General features: G+C 39.2%; 1 protein-coding gene across 1 annotated transcript; it reads right to left on the bottom strand.

The window, feature by feature from the left end:
* Positions 1-6,957: 6,957 nt before the first annotated feature.
* LOC138900033 (uncharacterized) lies at positions 6,958-8,288 on the bottom strand. The gene is made up of 3 exons (XM_070186733.1): positions 8,014-8,288; positions 7,399-7,575; positions 6,958-7,315 (listed from the first exon to the last, which is right to left on the bottom strand). Exons 1-3 carry the CDS (start codon positions 8,286-8,288, stop codon positions 6,958-6,960), a joined length of 810 nt encoding a protein of 269 aa, XP_070042834.1.
* Between the last annotated feature and the right edge of the window lie 4,827 nt (positions 8,289-13,115).

Here is a 13,115-nt window from a genome sequence, read left to right as displayed (position 1 = left end):
GTCGAGGACCAAGTCCGAATGTCAAAAATTGGAGAAATGAACTTACTCTAAGAAACTTGCACAGCTGCGCCGCATGGGGCGGTGCGGCAGTGCAAATTATGCCTAGAATTCATTTTGCAAATCGTTCTGGAATTTTTCACAAGTGCGACGCATGCCGCGGCGAGACATGCCGCACGGTAGTACAAAAATGTTAGAGTAACTTTCCATTTCCGCTAAAAAGGGTAATTTCGTCCGGGGTTTATTGAGGGATGGCTTAAATACACGGAAACACATCATTTTCGGGACTTTTGTAACATTTTCGACCTAAGGAGGCTAAGAAAGAACACAAGCACAAGGATTTCATTATTCCTTCCTCACTCAAGATCTAGGTTTGGATTGAGTTTATGTTTTCCTATACTTTAGTTATATTTGTGAAGAACTTTTCCATGTCTATGGAGTAGTTACTTTTGGTTTTCATGGATTTGGTGTATTAATGATTGTTTGTGGATTATAACTCTATTTTTATGTATTTGAATCGTTTTTGGAAGATTTGATTGTTGCATCTATATTTACTTGAGACACATAACTTGTGATATCTTTGCATTATATTATTGGTTGAGTTCATAGATTCTTCTAATTAATCGAAAGAGGCAAGTTGAATCAATGATTAAATCTAGTTAGGAGAATAATCGAAGGGCTTTTTCTAAAGACTGATCCACTATGCATTCTTGCATATCTTCACAGTGCTTAAATTGGTTCATCTCATGAGGTTAAGACTTAATCGAGAGAGGAGTTTTTTCTAAATGTCTGAACTAATAATAGAGTGAATTCGAGAGACTCACTTGAACATTGGTAGTGAATTATCTAGAGTTAGATCCCGAACAATTATCTTGCACTTATTCTGTCAAAACCCTATCAATTTCCATTGATAACATTAATTGCTTATTCCTTGGTTTGATAGTCACTAGTCAATAGCTGTAGATTTTAGATTCTTAGTTAAATTCTATTATTAATCATATAAATCTCAAATATTGATCATCTTGGATAGCAATCTAGCTACAAACTATGATAATACTGTTTAACTCCAATCCCTGTGGATACGATATTATATTATATTATATTCGACTAGCGAGCATATTTAAGTGTGTGTTTTGCGCTCGTCAAGACTCTACTTAGGATGCTCAAAAGTGATAAAACTAACGCACATTCAAAACATATAGAACTACACATAATCAACACATAGGGGCTCAAGTTTTCCTCGTCATATAGACACAGATGCATGCGGGCGGTTATGAACTTATACTAATGAAGTTCAAATTATTAGGCAGGCAACAGTATATAGGCAGGCTTGGAGTCAAGGTATATTAAATTGTTCAAGACCTATAGGCATAATTTATATGTGATTGAACGATTCCAAAGTTGACAAGTCCTATAGGAATATTTCTAGGGAGATCGTCTTGACAAAGCGATTGATTTTAATATATATCTCTATTAAAGATCTTATAGGCATGATTTCTAGGCGAGTGATAGCACCCTACAACCATGATCTTTACACGATCTTCCTCTGGGCAATGAGGCCATTGAAAACGCAGAATTACTCATTTTTGTCCCTATAAGCATGGTTTTTAGACAAACTATGTAATAAAAAGAGAACATCAACAATATCAGTTTTTAATTAATCAATTCGAGATCCTATAGACATGGTATCTAGACGAGTCACGTGATTGAAAGAAGTACCTTAAAGCATGCATTTCCGGTCATTGCATTGAGTTCTTATAGGCATGATATCTAAGTGCAACAAGTCCAATTTCAGATCTTATAGGCATACTTACTAATGTTTGCAAGTTAAGGAATTATATTAACCCTAGGTAATGCTTTCTAAGTGAATAGACAAGATAATCGCCATGTTGTGCAATTATTCCCAAAGGTGGGACACGGAAAGCAAATAAACAGTTAGAGCCTTATAGACATGCTTTCTACCCATTCATGCAAAGATAGAGTATCCCAGCCCCCCAGCTTTCACTAATCCCCAGCTGTTATTTATTACAAGTTATTACAGGCCCAGGTGGAAGAATACATTCTTCAAATATGACCAAATTACAAGCTGAAACAAATACATGCCCAATAAGTAGTTAGAAGCCCAGAGTAAATAGCCCAATGACACTTCTTGGTCTTCAGCAGCCCCATTCTTTGCACAAACAGCAAACTTAAATCCCAGGCACACCCAAGGCATCAGAGTGTTCCAGTTACAAGGTACAACTCCAACAACACACATGGATCAAAACCAAGCCCAAATGGATGACTTACTTATCTAGCCGGATGCCAAACTTAATCATACAAGTAACAAACTACACATTGGATTAATTAGACAGCCTTTTGAAGTCTACACACTGAATTCTCAAAGTTATATCTAATAGCAGTTTTCACTAAAGCATATTGACAAGTTCATGGGCACGTATAAGGCAGGTTTATCCTTACATTCTTTGAGAACAAAGCTAAGGTGACAAGATTGACCATCAGAAGATAGCATACTACTTCAAGTAAAGTTTCAAAGCAAACATAGTCCAGAATTAGCATAAAGAACTTAGTCATGATATTTTAAACATGAGAGTCTAATAAAATCATGGACAAACAGCCAACAGAGTATAGTCCTCACATAAGGATGTCTAACATGAGAAACTAATGAAAACAGCATAACCGAATAAGTTGGTGGACATGGTCTACAAACAAACCTTAATTTGAACATGCTAAGTACCAGTTATAGCACAAAAGGCTTAAGCAACACCAGAACTTAGTAGGCAAGGATACATCAAAAGCTTGACGATCAAATTACACATAAGAGAAAAGCTGGATGTTGAACTTTCACCTTGTAAACCATAGGTAGTACTAGTTAGCATGGGATTAAGTCAAGCAGGGAACACACCTTAAAGTTCACAGTTAGCAGGGCAATACGTTTGGCTAACAACATGGCTAAGAACTAGCTCTAGTATGGTATTAAGTACACATGAATGATCCAATAGGAATTAGAACACATGAGTTAATTTATCACAAAGATGCAGAACAAGGCAGGGAGATAAACTCAGGATGAGTGGCATGTATAAACATTCAAACACATAAAACACACTAGGCTAGGCATGCTTAAGGTAGTGAGAATCATTCATGTTGAACACATACAGTAGGCATACATCAGAGTTAGAAGTTGGACAAGTTCAGATGCTAGAAAAGTTCTGAGTCATAAAATGACAGGGGTAACACAGTAGCATATAGATTCACAAAGTTTAAGTGACATAGATGTACAAAACATGAACACAACGAGAGGGAATGAAATTGATAGAGCTAAAGACACTTACCAGTTGCAAATTAACAAACTGCTAAACAAGAAGAATAATTCCAACAATACTTCAATCGTTGACAGCAGAAAGAGAAGCAGAACCCAAAACTCAGTGCGTCAAAGTTCCCAAGGGCTTCAGATGAACCCCGGGCAGTTCTCACAGTAAGAAGGTCAGTTAATCGAAAGCTGGTGGCATTAGCTTTCACCCGGCCAAGAGTGCAGAAAGTATAGAAGAATTGGAGTAGTAGTAACAATAGTTAAGTAATGAATCGCTAAGATCTCAAAGGGGAACGGGAAAGGGGGTTTATATAGTAGCAAAATTAAACACATAAATAAGGAAAACAATCAATTAAACATAAAAGGGAAAGAATAGCATGCGAAATCGATTCACATTAAATTTAAGAGAAATCAGGCGAACCCTAGTTCAAGACGGAGAACAAAAATAGTAAAAGATCTAACTGAATCAGACCCATATGGCCTGGTAGTGAGTGTATCATGTCAGAAACATGAAGATAGTACAGAATCAGAGTTGAACGAACACCCAATGGCTCAGCTTCGATAAATAATCGAGTACCAAATACTGTAACGTTAAGGAAATGGTAAGAACCATCGACTGAGAAAAAAAAGGAAAGGGGATATGGAAGATTTTCCATGTGATATCGGATTAGGGCTGAGGTTTGAATGAGGGCGGCTAGGGTTTCTCAGAGAAATGTGAGAGAATGAGAGGATTTAGGGGCGTTTGTCTCAGGAAAATGGGCGTTAGGGTTTGAGTGAGTGTAATTAAAAACGGGGGAATGGTTATGGCCCGTTGATCATTTGAGATCAATGGCCGGGATTAGAGGAGAAGCGGGGCGGGTCAAAGGAATGAGTCGCGTCCGGATTGGATTAATGGGGTCATTTGGTTTGGGCCGCTGAAGAGTGAAAATCGAGTGGGCTAGTTGTTTGGGCCTTATTTTGGTCTGAAATTTAGCCCTACATTGGGCTAAGAATTAAATACACGAAAATTATTTAAACTAATTTATAAATAATAAAAATATGCCTTATGTAGTAAAATGATTAAAAATAATAACTTAAGGTTATAAAAAATAAAAATGTTATTTTGGTGTAAATAATGCAATTATGTATAGAATATAGGCTATTATTGCAAAATTGTGTAAACAGCTCAAAGATACAGATGTAATTATGTGAAATAAAGTAAAAATATTATAAAACAGGTATGTGAGTATAAATAATATATTTGGATGATTAGGTCATCACAAAATAATTTGAAAAAATAATTAAATAAATATTTGAATAATTTAAATGCAATAAAATTAATTTTAAATCCTTAATAGTTATGAAGAATTACAGAAAGTACTTATATGACTCTTGTAAATTTTTGATGATGCAGGAATGATATTTTGAAAGTATATAGGATATTTATAAAAATATGAGGGAAAAATTGGGTATCAACAACTGACCCTCTTTATCCGAGAATGATGAAAGAGTAGTCGGGTAAAGAAAGTGATGACTAATTTTGCCTGAAATGTGTGGGAATGATGCATTTTTAAAAAAATAAGGGTCGAACCCTAGTTCTTGAGTTGCCTATATATCCCTGGTATTACGGGAAAGAAGCCGTGTGTAGTTCTGGATCAAACGGCGAACGAAACCGATGGAGTTAATATAAGAGTGGTCGCGTGTTTCGAAAAAGATTTTTTGGATATGATAGTGTCGTGAATAACGGATAAATTCAGGTGGAGCTATGAATGCAAATTTGAACATTACAGATGTATAAGGAAAACATTTGAGCGATTATGGGATAAGGAGTAATCAATTGCTGATCATCAGTTATGTTTGAGATCATCGAGGGATGCGAACGTTGTGAACGGAAACCGAAGCGAGAATTGCTCCTGTTTGTAGAATGGTTACCTCCCTAGTTACCTGCAAAACATAAAACACGATGCACGTGAACATATATGGGTTATTTTAACACGATGCAAATTCCCTTCGAACCATGAGAGCTGTCTTTGGACTAGGGGGATGATATCCTTAGACCATGACGTCCTGGGTCATGAAGCATATGATAAGGGAGTCGCAGGCCATGAAATGGTGTCCTTGGGCCATGAGGATGGTGCATCTGGACTATGGCGCCTTTGAATAATGATATACAATTTCGAGAAATCCTCCGACCATGACATGAGGTCTTCGGGCTATGAGGATGATGCCCTCAGACAATAACGCCTTCGGACAATGTGGCGATGTTTCCACCCATAAAATGCAAAGATGCGGAGATATCAATCGTTTGACAGAGGGATTATCCGATTCTTAGTTGTATACAATAACGGGACAAGACAATGCTTAGCCTTGTGTGTGATGAGGATAGTGTTTAGCCCTATGCAGAGGAAGGGAGAGTTTATCCTTATGCAATAATGGAGGTAGAGCTTAGCCTCGCATAATCTAATGGAGACAATGCTTAGTTTCATGTAAAGAAAGGCAGTGCTTAGCCTTATGCAATGGTGGAGGCAGTACTTAGCCTCATACAGGGAATGGAGCGTTTAGCCTTACGCAATGATGGAGGCAATGCTTAGCCTCGTGAAATGTAATGGAGACAGTGCTTAGTCTCATGCAAGGAAAGGCAGTTATTAGCCTTATACAATGGTGGAGGCAGTGCTTAGCCACATGTAAGGAAAGGCAGTGCTTAGACTTATGTAGTGATAGAGGAAATGCTTAGTCTCATGCAATGTAATGGAGACAGTGTTTAGTCTCATACAAGGAAAGGCAGTGCTTAGCCTCATGCAAAGAATGGAGACAATGCTTAGTCTCATGCAAGGGAAGGTAGTGCTTAGCCTTATGCAATAATGAAGGTAGTGCTTAGCCTCATGCAATGTAGTGGATACAATGCTTAGTCTCATGCGAGGAAAGGCAGCGTTTAGCCTTATGCAATGATGAGGGCAGTTCTTAGCCCTTATGTAATATGGACAGTGCTTAGCCTTATGCAGGAGAAGTAACAATTAAATGTGAGAGGTAAAAGTGGTCCTTAGCTTGACACGTTTGTGCTTGGCAACTTCTGTCAGTGTGAAGATAATGATCTTATTGTATGTATATGTTTGCGGACGTGATTCTTATGTCCATTGTGCCTGCATCCAGAGAAAAATCATGAGTTATGGGGGGAAATGTCGGTCCGTGCCTTCAATTCTTCGTTTCGTCTTTGCTCCTTATCCTGAGGCCTTGTTTGAGTCACCCTGTATAACATCTGGCTACTACAGAAAAATGAAATTTTCGAAAATATGTATTTGCGATAAATCATTTGTAAAAGAAATGCAGTTATTCAAAATATGTGATGATGCATAAAACCAATAATTTTTCCGAATCGGAGACTATGACATGCTTTTGAGACATTGCAACCTCCTCAGTTCGGAATTTTGAGGACCCTTCTCAAAATTCTGCCCCAGTTTGAAGGCATACTCATGGCGATACAATTCTTTGCAATCCTTGATGTAATGAGATTGACAAACTCGAAATCTTGCCCCAATTTCTGACCATAGAGGGGAGTGAAGATTTTATTATGATGTGACCAAACCAACAGGGCTTCCTACGTATCCCCTCTTAAACGGGAATAAGGTCATGCGTAGTTCAGGTTACATCAAATACAAAGTGCAAACATAATCTTAAACATAATATCTCTTGACTGCGTCTGAGTTGATTGGTTTTGGCGATATTTCTCCATCCATTTCTGCAAGTATAAGTGCTCCTCCTGTCAGTACTAGGTGAACCATGTAAGGTCCTTGCCAGTTAGGTGAGAATTTCCTTTTTGCTTCATCCTGATGCGGGAAAATCCGTTTCAGCACCAATTTCCCCAGCGTGAATTGCGTCGATCTAAACTTTTTGTTGAAAGCCCTTGCAATTCTATTATGGTAGAGCTGGCCGTGACACACTGCATTCATCCTCTTTTCATCAATGAGAGCCAGTTGTTCATACCGACTCTGTATCCATTCCGCGTCGCTGAGCTTGGTCTCTTGTATGATTCTTAAGGAAGAAAGATGTCATAAGGTACCATAGACCAGTAGGTAGGGGTTGACCCAGTAGACATACAAACTATGGTGAGGTACCCGAGCAAAGCAAATGGTAGCTTCTCGTGCCATTGCTTGTAGTTGTCCACCATTTTCCTCAATATCTTCTTGATGCTCTTGTTGGCGACTTCTATGACTCCATTCATTTGTGGTTTGTATGCTGTGGAATTTTGGTGCTTGATCTTGAATGTTTCACACATAGATTTCATCATATCACTGTTGAGATTGGCGGCATTGTCAGTAATGATTGACTTTGGTACTCCAAATCGACAAATGATACGATCCCGGACAAAATCTGCTATAACCTTCTTAGTCACACCCTTATAGGAAGCGGCTCAACCCATTTTGTGAAGTAATCATTAGCCACCAAAATGAACCTGTGTCTGTTTGAAGCAGCGAGTTTAATTGATCAGATGACATCTATCCCCTAAGCTGAGAAAGGCCAGGGTGAACTCGTTGCATTGAGTTTGTTGGGTGTCACTCGTATCATATCAGCATGTAGCTGGAATTAGTGAATTTTTGAACATATTTGATGAAGTCTGTCTCCATGGTCATCAAGAAATACCCTGCTCTTAATATCTTCTTGGCCAAAATGAAATCGTTCATGTGAGGTCCGCAAGTTTCGGCATGTATTTCTTCGAGCAATCTAGATGCCTCATTGGCATCGACTCATCGCAATAATCCCAAATCAAGAGTCCTTCAATACAAAATTCCTCCACTCTTAAAGAAATGGTTGGCCAATCTTCGAAGCGTGCGCTCTGAATGTGTGCAATATTCTCTGGGTATTCTCCTTTCTCCATGTATTCCTTGATATCATGGAACCATGGATTTCCGTCAAACTCTTCTTCAACATGAGCACAAGAAGCTGGCTGCTTATGAATCTCTATTGGGATAGGATCAATGAAATTCTTATCCGGATGTTGTATCATGGAAGACAAGGTAGCTAATGCATCTGTGAACTCTTTCTATATCTTTGGAACATGTTTGAATTCTATTTTTGTGAACCTCTTGATTAACTCTTGTACACAATGCAAGTACAACAATATTTTAGTGTTCTTGGTAGCCCATTTTCCTAGTACCCGGTGCACCAATAGATCGAAATCTTTGATTACCAGTAACTTTTGAACATTCATGTTGATGGCCAACCTAAGTCCCATGATTCAGGCCTCATATTCTTCCATATTGTTGGTACACGGGAACTTGAGCTTTGCAGAGACCAGATAATGTTGATCGGTTTCTGATACTAATACAGCTCCGATTCCCACTCCCTTGAAGTTTACTGCTCCGTCGAAAAACATCCTCCAACTGTCATATGTTTTGGCGATATCTTCACCTACAAATGATAATTCCTCGTCGGCCAATGCTTGCCCTTTGACTGCCTTTTGATTCACATAGATGATGTTGAAATCACTTAGCAATATCTGCCACTTTGCTAACTTACTAGTAGGCATGGGTTTCTGAAAGATGTATTTCAGCCGATCCATCCTTGATATGAGATATGTAGTGTACGCACAGAATTAATGTCTTAACTTCTAGGCTATCCATGTCAAAGCACAACAGGTGCGCTCTAGTAAAGAATGCCGGGCCTCGTACAGTGTGAAATTCTTGCTCAGATAATATATTGCATACTCTTTCCTTCTTGTTTAATCATGTTGCCCCGGAACGCAGCCAAAGGCTCCATCCAACACGGACAGATATAGCAGTAGAAGTCTTCTTGGTTCTGGCGGGACCAACACGGGCGGTTTAGACATGTATTCCTTGATTTTGTCAAAAGCCTTTTGACTTTCTTCGTTCCAGTTTGTCGCAGCATCGTTCCTCAGCATCTTGAAGATCGGCTCACATATCACTATTGATTGTACTATAAAATGGCTGATATAATTGAGGTGTCCTAGAAAACTCATCACATCTTTCTTGCTCTTTGGTGGTGGAAAATCCTGAATAGCTTTGATTTTTGATGGGTCTAGCTCAATACCACAGCAACTGACGATGAAACCCAGCAGTAGGGACTCCTAATGCGCATTTTGCAGGGTTCAACTTCAAATTGTATTTTCGAAGTCGGTCGAAAAACTTCTTCGGGTATGCTATGTGATCTGAACTCTTTTTAGATTTGATGATAATATTATCCATGTACACCTTTATTTCCTAGTGTATCATGTCATGAAAAGGAATCGTCATGGCCCTCATGTAGGTGGACCCAGCATTATTCAAACCAAATGGCATCATTTTGTAACAGTATATCCCCCATTGTATGATAAAGACTATTTTTTCGGCGTCCTCCTCATCTATCCAAATCTGATGGTATCCTGCGAAGAAATCCACAAAGGATTAGAGTTCATGCTTGGTGTAGTTATTGATCAGTATGTGTATATTGGGCAGCGGGAAATCATCTTTACGACTTGCTCTGTTTAGATCTCGATAGTCAACACACATTTTGACTTTCCCATCTTTCTTCGGAACCGGCACAATGTTAGCTAACCAAGTCGGGTATTCAACCACTCAAAGGACCTGGGCTTTGATGTGCTTGGTGACCTCCTCTTTTATCTTCAAACTCATATTTGGCTTGAAAATTCTGAGCTTTTGATTTGCCGGCGGACAAATAGGGTTGGTGGGTAGCTTGTGAGCTACTATGGATGTGCTTAACCCAATCATGTCATCGTAGCACCATGCGAAAATATCCTTATATTCCTTTAGAAACTTGATATACTCGTCCTTTGATGACAGTGATAGATGAATGCTTATGCGAGTTTGTTTGACTGTTTCAGAATCCCCTAAGTGCCTCAGTTTCATCCAAGTTGGACTTTGGTTTGTTCTCAAAATTCTCTACTTCTTTGATAATTTCCTCATGTATTACATCATCTTCCAAATTTTCTGAATCATTGTCCTTATGTTGCATTGTGTCATTACATGTCACAGTCATAGGTTCATCAAGATATGTAATAATTACGCTGAAACGAATGTAGAAAGATAATAATAAATACGAAAAGCGATAATGCATTAATAAACCTTAAAATTGTCAACAAGTATGACTCGATGGCTTGAGTAATTATTTCAAAACAAAACACTATGTCTAAAATGCTCAAAATAATTTAAAAATAAGTCATGCTAATTCTGCCAGGCTACCCAGGTACTCGACGAGCCCGGGATGGTGCAACAGTCCAATTCTTGAGAATAACTCCTTTCCCTACTATCATGATAGTAAGGTATTCCATCTCCTCCTCCTCTAAAATTGCACTGCAGTCTATGTCTTCCTCATTCAAAAACAACTTTCTCATACCGGCTAAAATCTCATCTTCCTCGGATCCCCAAATCATGTCAGTCTAGCGGAATGTCTGGTGTAGCGGTGGTATGGGTTATTCCGACGGATAGTAATCGGTGCACCATGACGGTGTCCAATCCTGGTACTCTTGCATGGTATATTCATACCCGAGCCCAAAGGTCATGCCATGATACTCTGGTCATATGGGTTCTGTGATCCCTTGAAGCTTTCGGCCAAGACCCTTGCCTGGTTCATATACCAACAATATAAATATGCTTTCTATCTTAATTCTCCACTATCGATCCTTCTCAATTGCGTTTACTCGCTCAATGTGGTGGTATGTTTCTCCTCCCAATTCCCTCCTGTTTTTGATGACTGGTACGGTCTGGTTGGTGTAAATAGGGTTGCTTCCATCTCCATGAATGATCACCTCCTGATGAATCCACTCGAACTTCACAACCTGGTGCAGGGTAGAAGCGATTGCCCCAGCTGCGTGTATCCATGGTCATCCCAACAACAAGTTGTAGGTGGCAGATATGTATAGCACTTAGAATTCGACATCAAACCTGGTCGGGCCCATATGTAGATCAAGGTTGATTTCTCCGATAGTGGCTCTCTAAGATCCATAGAACGCTTTCACATTCATGCTTCCCATATGTATCTCATGCAGGCCTTTACCTAATCTTTTCAGAGTGGTCAGCGGGCATATGTTTAGGCTCGAACCTCCATCTATCAAGACCCTGGCAATGAACTTATCTTCAAATTGCACAGTTATGTGCAACGCTTTGTTGTGACTCAACCCTTATGGCAGTAGCTCATCTTCATGGAAAGTAATTTTATGACTCTCTAGTACTTGTCCGACCATGTTAGCCATTTCCTTGCTAGTGATACCGGCGGGCACATAAGCTTCCCTTAACAATTTCATCAAGGCATTCTTGTGCGCATCTGAATTTTGCAGCAGCGACAAAACAGATACTTGGGCGGAAGTCTTGTTCAAGTGATCAACAATAGAGTATTCCCTCGCCTGTACCTTCCTCCAAAGATCGTTCGTGCTCGTCTCAACGACAAGTGGCTTAGGTGCAGCCTTTTTGATTCTTCCTCCAAGATTCTCAGGAGTATAAACTCTGCCAGTTCTAGTCATACCTAGTGCAACACCTATTTCTTCCATCTTAGCTTTTCCCTTCCCTCTTGCCTCTGCGACATAATCCCATGGGATCGCATCGGACTGATAAGATGGTGTAGGAGCTACCATCATAGTGAAAGGTGTAGCTACATCGACCTCAAATGGTGCCTGGGTTTGTACCACAACCGGCGAAAGGGTGACAGGATATGTTTTGGGAGTATCCCCCTCTCGAATAAGTCCAATGGATCCCTCCTGGTCCCATTCCTTATCAATTTCTATCACATTCACTCCCTCGCCCCTATGATCTGGGAGGGTTATTACGAACATTTGGTGCGCCATCACACCCTAATTTCACCTATAGGTCATGATGGCGCCCAACATCACCGTTAGGCAATCCAACTAGTGGATTAAACATCAATTTTCTATTTTAATAAATTTCTGAGTGATAAAGCTTTACTTAATTGCAAGATTTAAGAGAAATAGAAATCTAAATAAAACCAAAATAATAATTTTCCACCCAAAATTCTACTAAAGTGCGTGCCAAAATCTGGTGTCACAAGTGTATGAGCATCTAGTAGATTATAAAAAATCCAAAATATTGTATGAACATAAAATAGATAAAATACAAATATAAATTGAGACACTAGGTGCTGCGGAACCGCTCAGGGAAGGCAGCTCACCACTAGGACTCGGGATAACGGGGATGCGCACCAGTGGGACCACCTGATGTACATAACTCAGATCCTACACAAAACGTGCAACAAGTGTAGCATGAGTGCGTAAACAACGTGTACCCAATAAGTATAAAGTCTAATCTCGAAGAAGTAGTGACGAGAGGTCGACTTTGACACTCACTGTGGGTCAATAATATTGAGATAGAAATATTTAAATAAACACAATTTATGTGATCAATAATAAATTCTCCTTAGTAGGCAGAAACAAATAATTCTTCACAATTTGACAAATTTTCAAATAATCATTTACCTTCACAAGCTGCAATAAAATAAATATCAAGCACCGAATAATTTTTATTATTAAGCATGATTTCTGCCGAGGTCGTACGGCCCGATCCAGAATAATATGTACACTGCCGAGGGTCGAGCGGCACGAACCATAGATGCATTTATCTACTGCCGAGGCGTTCGGCCCGCTCCACAAGAAGAGGAGAATGTTTTATAAGCGTTTGACTTGGATATTATAGAGGTTTTTATACAACAATAATACTAATTTCATAAGCGAACTTCCATAATTTTTCCAACAATTACTAATATGATTTAGACATTTTTAAATTAACAAGTATGATGCAATAATTCCAAATAACTCATGAATTGGGTCCTAAACACTACTAGGACAATAGCATAATAGTAGCTACGCACG

Source organism: Nicotiana tomentosiformis, chromosome 10, assembly GCF_000390325.3.
Source record: "Nicotiana tomentosiformis chromosome 10, ASM39032v3, whole genome shotgun sequence".
NCBI lineage: Eukaryota > Viridiplantae > Streptophyta > Magnoliopsida > Solanales > Solanaceae > Nicotiana > Nicotiana tomentosiformis.
Note: the sequence above shows the minus strand (reverse complement) of the source record. Positions and strands in the feature narration are given on the sequence as shown.